General features: G+C 47.0%; 1 protein-coding gene across 1 annotated transcript; it reads left to right on the top strand.

Moving 5' to 3' along the window:
- Positions 1-201: 201 nt before the first annotated feature.
- LOC127038326 (C-X-C chemokine receptor type 3-2-like) lies at positions 202-7,144 on the top strand. Its single transcript, XM_050930912.1, is given in 4 exon segments — positions 202-268; positions 5,905-6,116; positions 6,174-6,948; positions 7,062-7,144. Coding segments are annotated over 4 exon segments (1,137 nt in total).
- The last annotated feature ends 5,807 nt before the right edge of the window (positions 7,145-12,951 follow it).

The raw sequence follows: 12,951 nt of genomic DNA on the forward strand, positions 1-12,951 counted from the left end.
CCTCGATGACACATGAGCAGCATCCGCAGTGGGGCCTTTCCACTGATCCCAACAATTCCTCAGTGACACATGAGCAGCATCCTCAATGGGGACTTCCCACCGATCCCAGCACATTCCCAACAACTCGCCAGCAGCATCCCCAAGGGGGCCTTCTTGCTGAACCCAACACATCCCTAATGGGCTCTTCACACTGGACCTAACATGCCCACTATGATGCGCAAGCAGCGACTCCAGTGGGCTTTCCCGCCAAGCCCAGCAATGCATACAAGTAACAATATTCACATGCACAAACCTTTGCAAGCTCTTTGGGGCAGGGACTGTCTCTGTCTGTGCAGCACCCAGGACAACAGGACCCCAGTCTGTCCTAGAGCCTGCACAGCAATCTGCAATGCCATCCTCCCTGGCACAATGTGGGCTGAATCTCACCTGGGGTTTGTGCAACACCCAGTGCAATTTCCCCTTCCCTCCTCCAATCTCAGCATCTATATGATGCCCAGTGCAGTAGGGGGGTCTTCAATTGGTACTGGGACCCTCGAGGCACATCCATAACCCAAATTATTAAATCCCAAATTGATCCAGCCCTAGATCTACCCAGCCTAGCACTGCATTAGCCCACAAAGATGAAAGTGGAGGTGTGTACAGCAAGGATGATGTGCCTTCCATGAGACATGCTGATAACGAGAGTGTGCTCAGGGCTGATTGCTTGTAAAACAAAAGCACACCACAGTTTCGGAATCAGAGCTGCTCGGTGTTTAGGTTGGCATTTTGAACAGTTACACTGACACACACTGAGGCAAAGCCAAGCCAGCTCAGTCAATGGTGAGTGATATTATACTGACAGCTCAGGAATTCCTGCTAGAGACCTCCAGTGGCAGCATGCTGCAAATCCTATTTTGGGACCTGCTCCCTTGCTATTGAATGATCATCAGTAAGGTCCAGTCTTTCCTTATGTGCCCTAAAGACAGCGATGTGGCCTATGCCTCTAGCTCCACAGCCCTGCAATGGAGGCATCTGCCTCATTCAGACAAGAAAACAAACAACTGCTGGCAGCACATCAGAAACACACATCATCAGGAATCAAGACTGCAGCTCCCATTGCCACCAGAGCAGCAGGGTTCACAGAGTGCATCAAACTGCACAAGAGGCCGCTTCTTGGGGAGAATAGGTTATGGCCTGTTGTCCAATGCATGCCACCTCCAGGCACAGATGCCCCAGATCAAATCTTTCTTCCCCTCCACCTAGTACAGCCTTGCAAATTAAAGCTTTCCTGTCCCCTACCCCTTCCTCCAAAGATCTTATTCTCCAAGCAGACATCCTACTTCCAGTTTGGTGGAAAAACAGATTCCTTCATTAAAACAGTCATAGGGCAGCCAGGACTCTAGGAATCAACCTCACCTACATGGACCAGAGATTTAATCATTTACCAGACACACAGACGCTGGTGTAAGTTATGGGAGACAGAAGGCATTCCCTAAAATCTTTGCAATAGGGGGGCCCTGCTAGTCTGCACCAAGCCTCATAGTTCTGCCTATCTGTAGTTTCTTTCCCTGACACAAACAGTTCTTTCATCACTGGAAGCTTTTCTATTAGTTACAAGATTACTTGCTGGACAGTTCTGCTTTTTGCTACAGGTCTCACCTTTAGTTTCAGTGCATGATCAGGGAGAGTCTGGGCAGCAGCAGAATCAAGTCCATGGGAAACATGGGCCTCACCACAGTGTATGACAATTTTTCTGAGGTAAGTGTTTTCCAAAGCTCAATTTACTGTCTATAAATTTGTCACAGGCAGGGGGTCTGTGACAGAAAGTTCCCTGAGCCCATACCCTATACATTATTGCAATAATATTCGTACAAGGTATGTCTTGTAAGATATCATTTGAAAACTCATAATTTGCTGTCAATATTGTCCTGATAAAAAGTATGTGGCAACCTTGGATGTGAAGTTATGACAACATCCTTCAGGGAAATCGTATAACCATAAAGGGAAGGGTAACAACTCTCCTGTATACAATTCTATAAAATCCCTCCTGACCAGAAGCACCAAAATTCTTTTACCTGTAAAGGGTTAAGAAGCTCAGGTAACCTGCCTGACACCTGACCCAAAGGACCAATATGGGGACAATATACTTTCAAATCTTGGGGCAAGGGTGGGGGAGGCTTTTGTTTGTGCTCTTTGTTTTGGGTGGTGTTCTCTCTTGGGACTAAGAGGGACCAGACATCAATGCATGTTCTCCAAATCTTTCTGCACAAGTCTCTCATATTTCAAACTTGTAAGAAACAGCCAGGCAAGACGTGTTAGTTTTATTTTTGTTTTCTCAACTTGTAAATGTTCCTTTGCTAGAGGGAGCATTTTCCTGTTTTGCTGTAACTTTGAAACTAAGGCTAGAGAGGGTTCCTCTGGGCTCTTTGAATCTTATTACACTGTAAAGTTATTTCCATCCTGATTTTACGAGATAAACTTTACCCTTTTTTTTTAATAAAATCCTTCTTTTAAGAATCTGATTGATTTTTCATTGTTTTAAGATCCAACGGGTTTGGAACTGTGTTCACCAGGACTAATTGGTGAGGGTATACTCTCAAGCCGACCCAGGAAAAGGGGTGTAAGGACTGAGGGGGAGTAATTAGTCTCAAATCTGCCCAGGAAAGGGGGGGTTAGGGACTTGGGAAATATTTGGGGGAAGGCAGAGTTCCAAGTGGCTCTCCCCTAAAATTTGGAACATGCTTGGTGGTGGCAGCTTACTGTTAACCTAAGCTGGTAAATAAGCTTAGGGGGTCTTTCATGTGGGTCCCTACATCTGTACCCTAAAGTTTAGAGTGGGGAAGGAACTCTGACAGATGTTATTAACATGTGTTCCAAACTGAGGTTTGTCTCAAACAAAGGAATGTGTGCTGTGCTTAATTTGCATATAAGCAGTAAACAGAGTCATTAAGCACAAAGGGAGACAAAGGGAGTTCAAACAGGGGGAAACCAGCAGAGAAATACTTACCTATGGGCACGCTCTTCTGAATCTCATCTGGAAATGTTTTCCAAGAGGTGCCCTGACTCTCTAAAAAGGTGGACAAAAACCACAAAACACCTCCTCCTCCCTCTCTTTCTGTCCATTGATTCATTGTGCAAGAAGGGGCAAAGGAAGAAGCCATTAAACAGAAGAAGGGGTCCTGGTCTAAGAAGTTTGGTCAGTAAGACTGTTGAGGACGCGTGGTAAGAAAAACTTTGCTTTGAATTTAACATAGTTTGTTACGTGCGGCACCAGTTGCATTTTAATCTTTATTTTTCTTGTAACCATTTCTGACTTTCATGCCTCATGACTTGTATTCACTTAAAATCTCTCTTTATAGTTAATAAATTTCTTTTACTGTTTTATCTAATCCCATGGCTGTAAATGGAAGAGTCTGAAGAACTCTGAAATAATATGCTGGCATATGATTATCTTAAAGAAATAACAGAGACTTAACATATTTGCATGGTCCAGGAGAGAGCTGGGCAGTACAGGACCAAGATTTCTAGAGGAAAATCTGGGAATGAGTTGGGATCCAGTTCTATAACCAAGGCGGGTGAGAGCCCAGGGGTGGCTGGCTGGCTTCAGCACGCACAGACATAGCCGGGAGCGACTTGCAGGCTAGAGTGTAAAGGGCACCCCAAGTCAGAGGGCAGGGTGACACTGCTATTTATTGGTCTAAATTGTACAGGGTCACTGGCAGAAAGAATGCTGGAATCCAAATGTATCATTTCTGAACCAGAGGGGTTAAAGGCATTAGTAATAGCCATTCACCCAAGAAGTCAGACAGTGTCATGGGGACCATGGCCACAGAGTCCAGACTCTGACTGAGGGGGCCTTCTATTAGACACATTTCCCCGGTGTGATATTTTAGCCTTGGGGAATGCTAATTAGGCTGACTGGGAGTTCAGAGGCTGGCTTCCAGGTTACATTCTTCAAACCTGACCCTAATGTGTTTAATAGTAAGTGAAGGGGGGGAGGGATAGCTCAGTGGTGTGAGCATTGGCCTGCTAAAGCCAGGGATATGAGTTCAATCCTTGAGGGGGCCATCTGGGGAACTGGGGCAAAAAATCTGTCTGGGGATTGGTCCTGCATTGAGCAGGGGGTAGGACTAGATAGCCTCCTGAGGTCCCTTCCAACCCTAACATTCTATGATTCTAAGGCACATTCCTGCTGTGCAGTGAATGAGACTTGATCATTCCTCATTTGAAGCTGATAAAGGCAGCCTTGGAGGGTACAGATAGGATACAGAGGGACCTAGATAAATAAGAGGATTGGGCCAAAAGAAATCTGATGAGGGTCAACAAGGACAAGTGCAGAGTCCTGCACTTAGCATGGAAGAATCCCATACACCACTAGGGACTGAGTGGCTAGGCAGCAGTTCTGAAGAAAAGGACCTAGGGGTTACAGTGGACAAGAAGCTGGATATGAGTCAACAGTGTTCCCTTGTTGTTAAGAAGGCTAATGGCATTTTGGGCCATATAAGTAGGAGCATTGCCAGCAGATCAAGGGACATGATCATTCCCCTCTATTCGGCATTGGTGAGGCCTCATCTGGAGTACTGTGTCCAGTTTTGGGCCCCCCACTACAAGGATGTGGAAAAATTGGAAAGAGTCCAGCAGAGGGCACAAAAATGATTAGGAGGCTGCAGCACATGACTTATGAGGAGAGGCTGAGGAAACTGGGATTATTTAGTCTGCAGAAGAGAAGAATGAGGGGTGATTTGATAGCTGCTTTCAACTACCTGAAAGGGGGTTCCAAAGAGGAAGGGATCTAGACTGTTCTCAGTGGCAGCAGATGACAGAACAAGCAGTACTGATCTCAAGTTGCAGTGAGGGAGGTTTAGGTTGGATATTAGGAAAAACTTTTTCACTAGGAGGGTGGTGAAGCTCTGGAATGAGTTACGTAGGGAGGTGGTGGAATCTCCTTCCTTAGAGGTTTTTATGGTCAGGCTTGACAAAGCCCTGATTGGGATGATTTAGTTGGGGAATGGTCCTGCTCAAAGCAGGGGGTTGGACTAGATACCTCCTGAGGTCCCTTCCAACCCTTATATTCTATGATTTATGGCCCATAACTTAGAGCCAGAATGAGAAGGCAACAGATGTGCACTGCGAAGCCAAAATGACTGTACAAAGCTCCAGAGATGTTTTAAACAGGACAATAACTGAAACACACTGAGTTTTCACATTCAAAGCAGCAAGAACGAAGGGCAAATGTATCCTATAGGGACCCTACCATAATACCAGCAGCATATGCCCCATAGGTAAAACTTTCACCAACACCGAGTGATTTAGAAATCAAAGTGCCATTTTCAAGGATCTCAAATCCCTACATCTCTTGAAAATGGGATTTAGGAGGCTAAGGACCTGGAATGTCTGAAACGTCTACCCATCATCCATTTCCATTTCTGCGGGTGTGGCCCCTTCAGGGCCCATGCAAGGCTTGGGGCCCCATTGTGCTCAGGGCTGTACAAGAGTCCCTGCCCCCCCAAATACTGAGGTAACAGATGGGGGAGGCCAGGGGTACCAAGGAGACTATCATGATGTTTGATTGCTAATGCTGCCAGCTGCCCCCTTGCCATAACTAGGTCCAAATCATTATTATTCAGCTGACTCTCCAGCATCCTCCTCCAACGGCAAGCACGTGGAAGAAAATAAAAGCTGTCCACAGAGAGCCCCACTCCACATGGCTCAGCAAGGTTTGGCAGGTGATGTCACTGGTGGGTCTGTCATTCCCCTCTAATTCCCCATTCCAGGTTATGCTGATGTCAGCACAGGCGCCCCTGCCTGGCAAGGTCACAAAGGCTATGGATGGCATGTAAACTGCATGGCATGGATGGCACGTAAACTGACTTCTCTGTCTGGCATCCCCTGTAAGCCCTCCTCGCTCTCTCTCCCCCTCCTAAGATTACAGCGGCTACCCGGACATAAGCGAGGACACTGCCCCCTGCAGGCTGGATGCAGTCAGCAAGTTTGGACGGTACTTCGTCCCTCTAGTCTTCACCCTGGTCTTTGTGGTGGGGCTGGCAGGGAATGGGCTGGTGCTGGGACAGCGACAATGCCCCTGGCACATCACTGACTGGTATCTCTTCCAGCTGGCGCTGGCTGACATATTGCTGGTGCTAGGGCTGCCCTTCTAGGCTACACAGTTTGCCCATGGCTGAGTGTTCGGGGAGGTGCTCTGCAAGCTGGTGGGGGCACTGCTGGCAGTAAACAGCTAGAGCAGCATTCTGCTTCTCGCTGACATCAGCATCGACCGGTATCTGGCCATCGTGCATGCCGTGCAGCTGTACCGGCGCCTGCAAGCCCTGCACCTGCACCTGGCCTGCGCCCTCCTCTGGGCCATCTGCCTGGCCCTCTCTGTCCCGGAGCTGCACTTCCGCACCGTGCCCTTCCAGCCCCAGGGCCAGGCCTCCATCTGCCACTGGGGCTTCAAAGCCCAGGAGGCCCAGGCTTGGCGGGTGAGGCTGCACCTCACCACCTTCTTCCTAGGCTTCCTGTTGCCACTGCTGGTGATGCTCTTCTGCTATGGCCGCATTTTCTGCACCCTGCATTGGGCACAGCTGCTGGCCAGGCACCGCTCACTGCGGCTGGTGCTGCTGCTGCTGGCACTCTTCGTGCTTTGCTGGGCCCCCTTCCACATCTTCCTGCTGCTGGACAGTCTGCAGCGCCTGGGCTACATTGGCCGCCACTGCGCTCTGGAGCGGGTGTTGGACTTTGGGCTGCTGGTGATGGAGGGGCTGGGCCTGCTGCACTGCTGCCTCAACCCCCTGGTCTATGCCTTCGCTGGTGTCAAATTCCGCAGGGAGCTCTCCAAGCTGTGCTGGAAGGGCCAGCGCCACAGCCACCACTCCAGCCAAAGACAGATCCTCTCCACCCAGGAGCACAGCCACCCCAGAGGGGGACACAGACCACGGCTACTCAATCATGCTGTGAGAGTGGCTGGGGACAGTGCGTGCCCTGCTCCAAAAGGCTGGGACAGGGCCTCTCTGTTCAGGATCATACCGATCGGGGACACCAGTGAGGACACTGCACACCCTAGTTCCCATCCCTCCCTCCCCCAGGGACACTAGAACTGGCTCCTACACAGAGAAACCCTTTCATCTGTGGATCCCACCTCCCAGCAGCCCCCTCCAAGAAAGGATGAGGGGTACTGCAACAGCCTCAGGCTGGTTACAAAATGCCAAGGATTTAACATCCTGCCCTGCTGCACATTCGACTGGGATTTACCCTCCAGGGTTCATTTGTCTGTCTGGGCTCCATGCTAGCACCCAGGGCCAAGGGCCCAAGCACTAAGAGACACCAAACCACCAGCTACACCTGCAGGGCCCTCACATGGAGGGCTCGGGAGTCAACTGCCAAAACAGCTACCCCTTGGAGAACACTGCTCCTCCCAGCTCAGAAACCAAACCAGTAAGGGCCTAGCCACTCTAGGTGCGGCAATTTAAATCACAGGAACTCAGCATTCAGAAACATCCAGACATGGCCATGCCCTGCACCAGAGTCAGCAGCAGCTCTGACCATGCAGCATGATTCCAAGCTGTACAGCACACCTGTACAGCATGGGGGCCAGACTTGGGGCTCTGCACAATAATGCAAAGCTCAGCTAGGCTTGCACCCTACTACACATCCTCCCACACTCCAGCAACCCAGTTCCATCCAGTGAGCAGTGGGACTAGCATGCCCGTCCCCAGCCAGCACAACACAGCAGCAGTGACCAGAGGCCATGGCTTGCTACCAAGTTGAAGATACAGACGCTGTTCTGCTGGAACCAGTGGTGCTGGAACAATTTTTAGAGTGAGCTTTCCCATGTTGACTCTGAGCAGTCTGGGGCAGGGACTGCCCTGTCACCACCCAGCCAGGCTTCTCAGCCCTGCTGCAAAGCACATGACAGTAGAGAGCTCTGCAGCCACTAAGGCCTTGTATGAATACATGGTCATTGGGGTTCCCAGTCTGTGTTCATCCCATGTTGGCATCTCAGACTGGCCAGTCACCAGGTCCTTTAGCAGCCAGGGGAGCTTTGCCCAGCGAGCAGGCCTGGGGAAGCCACAGGAGCTGCAAGACGTGTCTGTACCTGAACACATTAGTTATGCTGGGGAACAATGCCTATAGCTTCAGCTGTAGGCTCTGCACCCCACGGGAGCTCCATCCTCTCCCTCTGCAACAAGACCAGAATCCTCCCTCTCCCAGCCCAGATCTCATGTAGTAGTAGGATTTTATGTTTGTAATTTGTATAATTTAGAATGAAGGATAAAGAATAATAATGTCGCATGCATTAAATGTATTGATGTATGATTTGACCATATCCTGCCAGCCACCCTTTCTGAAAGTAGAAAGTAATCGCCTAGTGTATGATTTGTAAAGATGCATCAGCCAGAATCTTGTGTCTGAAGCTACTTTTCAAGGTAGTGACAGACCTTTATGGTCACCACCTTGCTGTAGGTTTAGCATTTTTTAAATGAATAAGAATGTCAACTGTTGAGAATAGCCCACTTCCACCTTAATTGAATTGGCTTGTTAGCACTGACCCCCAGTTGGTAAGGCAACTCCTATCTTTTCATGTGCTGTGTATTTATACCTGCCTCTGTATTTGATCAAGTGGGTTTTAGCCCACGAAAGCTTATGCCCAAATAAATTTGTTAGTCTCTAAGGTGCCACAAGGACTCATTGTCTTAAAAGGTTTCAGAGTGGTAGCCATGTTAGTCTGTATCAGCAAAAACAGAGTCTCTGAGCTGCTGATGGCTTTGGATCCAAAAGCAAGCCAAAAAATCTCTGTGTTGATGCAAATTACCTAACTGACAGAGGAAGGAGAGAACAGCCCATAAATGGCAGCACAAAGAAGCCGCAGATAAAGGACATACCTGGTCAGCAAACTACCTGAGGCTCAAATTCTGACCCTCCATAGGAAGGTGGAAAAAGGAGTCAAACCTAAGAATAAGAGAGGGATAAGGTTACACACACACACACACACACACACTTTTTTTTGTGTATGCAGTGCTGCAAGTTAAAGATAGGTACCAAAGGGGTCTGCTTATATGCAGGACATCCCTACTTTTTAATTCACCAAAAAGCCAAGGATATGATTAAGTTAAAAAGCCTATGAAAACAATTTCAAGAGAACATTGAACACACTGGCCTCAAAAACAAATTGTCAAAATAAAAAGCATGGTATAACAAGACACTTTTAATAGATTTGATTTTAATATTAAACATTGGGATAAACATCATGTTAAATAAGTACCCCTATGACAATGTATAGTGTGTATGATTTTTGGAAAAACCTTGAAGGTCATATGGTAAAGATGCTTCTCAGCTATTACCTGTGAATAAACAAAGCTTAGCAGAGAGAAAAAAACATTACAACTTGGTCTGCTGTATAAGAAGAAAAGCTGAGGTACATCTCCTCATGAATTTAATAACTGAACAGTGAGATAGTTTCCCCTTAACCCTTAAAAGCTAAAAATCATAGAAAACTGGCCTCCCTATAGAACAGAAGCCCAAAAAACTATGGGGGTAACTCCTCTGTTTTGCCTGCAATCAGCAAGGATATTTGTAAAAGGAAGGGATATTTTTAAGCCACCTCAAAAGGGGAAGAAAAATACTCTTTTTGTCTTTCAGAATTTCAGGAAAAGCTGGTACCATCCGAAGAGCAACCAAGAATACCATGAATCTACTTTTGTGACAAAAATTGTGTTTTGTGTTTTATGTTTTGTCTTGTGCTGTTTGTCTTGTTGCTAGCATTGTTGTGTATTGTGTTACACAAAAAAACCCTACTGCATTAGGCAGAAAAGGATTAATAAAAATTTTAACTGTATTTATTATTTAACTCAAATTATTGTTAAAATTGCTCACTGTCAGTCTGTGGAGACAGAAATATGGAAAGTGAGCCCACTCTCAAAATTGACCATGGGATCCTTTTGGCTACCCTAGGTTATGGGCCAGTGGGCTGAAATAGAGGAGAAATTATTGGACACCCGAGGGTGTATGGAGTGGAGCCCTCAGAAATGTCCCTACTGGTCACCACAGAACCATGTAGTAGGAATACATCACTGGGAACATGTTTGTGGGACAAACTAGAAAATGTGATGTATTTTGTACAACAGACAATGTATATGTGTTACATGATGGAAAACAGTATTTTGGGAAGATGCAAGTATCAGCCAACCCCCAGTGGATGAAGATAGATGTAATGCCAGCATATTATATACTAGCAATCACATGTACTATTTGCCAAAGATAGAAAAAGCGCAGAGCACTATAACTGCTACCCTGGTTAATCTCTCTGTTACCCTTGGTCTGGATTGGCACGATTTAACTGATCACTTGTCAGAAACAAAGGTGACTCCGTTTTTACAACAGACACAGAAGGATATAGGGAAGCATGTAATTCAAATATCACATGCAAATGGAGACATGCTCAAAATTGCTAGGTCTGAAAAAGAACTGACAGCCTATCACTGGTATGATGTTTTTACAGGCTGGTCCCCAACCTCTAAGGGCATATCGCCTATCATGTTTCACCCATTGCTAGTTGTATTATTATTGTCCTGTGTTTGCTTGCTAGGAATGTGTTGTATGTGCTGTTGGACCAAAAAAATGTTTGTTAAATTACAACCACAAGCTCAAATGGCCTCTCAGTATATTGCTATGAAACAGTTGTATAAAATATGACCCACTCAAGAATTGTTCTTGAGGAGTCAAAAGGGGAATACGTAGTAGTAGAATTTTATTTGAATTTTGTATAATTTAGGCTAAAGGATAAAGAATAATGTTGCATGTATTAAATGTATTGATGTATGTTTTGTGGGACCCCACAATTTGTGGGACCCCATATCCTGCCAGCCACCCTTTCTGAAAGCAGAAAGGAATGGCCTGGTGTGCCATTGGTAAAGATGCATCAGCCAGATTCTTGAGTCTGAAGCTGATTTCAAGATGTTCCTGTTCAAATGCTTTGTGTAAATGTGATGGAGCAGGGAGCGGGGCGGATTTGACCTGGGAATAGTGCCAGGGAGTTACATTGGGGATGAGAAGGAAGCTATCTGAACTATAACCTGAGCCAGGAGGGGGATGGGAAGAAGTGACACCTTCTGCCCGAGAGACTGAACAAAGGAGAGGAGAAGCAGAGGGGAGGGGGGGAGAAAGCTGCTGGAGGGATTTTTAGAGTCAGTTTAGGCTGGGTGGTGCAATGCAGGGAACCCCAAGCTGGGGTCTAAGCTCCCTGAACCCCCCAGAAGGACTCAATTGAGGGGTTCTGATTGTACTTACATGCTCTGCTTGGGACTGTGTTCCTGTCATTTAATAAACCTTCTGTTTTACTGGCTGGTTGAGAGTCAGTGAATCTCAGGAAGAGGGGTACCGGGCCCCGACTCCCCCACATTTCATAACAGTAAATTAATCCTGTTTTGTGTGTGAATGAGGAATGTTTGTGAAAGCTAAGGGACCTGGCTGGCCTTAGTGTGGCACAGACCATGGGGAGAGGTTGCCGGAAAAAGTTCCTGTGGGAGAAGGGGTTCCTGTACCGAGAATGGGCTCCCCCCAGGGAAATGGAGTTGTGGGGGATCCAGAGGCACCTGGTGGTCCCCCAGAAGTATTGCTGCAAGCTCCTGTACCTGGCTCATGACATCCCTTTCACAGGGCACCAGGGAATCCGGCACACCAGGCAGAGGCTGCTACAGAACTTTTACTGGCCTAGGGTCTTTACTACTGCCCAACAGTGCTGCCAATCCTGTGACCCCATCAGAGGATGGGGAAGGCCTCGGACAAGGGGAAAGTGGTTTTGATACCTCTGCCCATTATAGAGGAGCCTTTCCAGAAGGTGGCCATGGACATAGTGGGACCTCTCAGCAATACGACCCGGTCGGGGAAAAAATACATTCTGGTGGTGGTAGATTTCGCCACCCGCTACCCCAAGGCAGTGGCCTTGTCCTCTATCAAAGCAGACACTGTGGCAGATGCACTGTTGACCATTTTCAGCTGAGTGGGGGTTTCCCAAAGAAGTCTGGACAGACCAAGGATCCAACTTCATTTAGCCTCACTCTGGTGCTTGTGGGAGAAATGTGGGGTCCCACACATCTGTATCTAATTTTTTGGACTCTAAGGTTCAGATTGGGGAAATATACTATGACATGGTGAGCAGCGTTGGGATAAGAAAGCAAAAGCCAGTAGGATTATTATTTTTCTTCTTTCCCTCTGCTAGCTGTTTGTAAGCAGGGCAGAGGGTTTAAAAATACAGGCAGAAATTTTTTTTTCTTTTCTCCTTTCTGGTTGTGCAGAGAGATTGCCTGAAGGCAAGGCAATTAAGTTTAACAAGGGTCTTTTGTTAAACAAAAGAGACTCCAACTGTGAGTCAACAGGAACTCCAGCAAAACACATATGCAAATGAAAAAGTTTTTATTTCTTTTTACTTTAGTGGGAAAGGCTACTTAGAAAAAGTTAAAAAAGACTCTGTTGCTAAGCAACCCTAAGAAGGGAACAGAGGAACAGCATTTCAGGCAATAAACACCAGAGGGCACCCCAACACAAGACATCAGAAACCATGAGTACCAAGGACACCCTAAAACAGGAATGGGCAAGGCAACAAGCCATAGAAAAAGAAAAACAACATAGGAGACGGATAGAACTAATTAATGCAGAAATAGCCAAGGAAGAGGCGGTCCACATAAGAGAACAAGCAGCCAAAGAAGAGGCCCACAAAAGAGAACAAGAAGCAAAAGAGGCAGATCACCGAAGACAGATGGAACTCCAGAGGGAAGCCCACCAGCAGGCCCTGGCATTAGAACAGGCTAAGCAACAGAATACAGCCAATCCTAATAGCACTTCACCAGTTGTTGTTCCACATCCCCAAAAATTTCCCACCTACAAGGCAGGTGATGACACTGAAGCCTTCTTAGAAAATTTTGAAAGGACCTGCCATGGATACAGCATCTCTGAAAACCAGTACATGGTAGAATTGAG

This window comes from Gopherus flavomarginatus, chromosome 20 (assembly GCF_025201925.1).
Source record: "Gopherus flavomarginatus isolate rGopFla2 chromosome 20, rGopFla2.mat.asm, whole genome shotgun sequence".
NCBI classification, from domain to species: domain Eukaryota; kingdom Metazoa; phylum Chordata; order Testudines; family Testudinidae; genus Gopherus; species Gopherus flavomarginatus.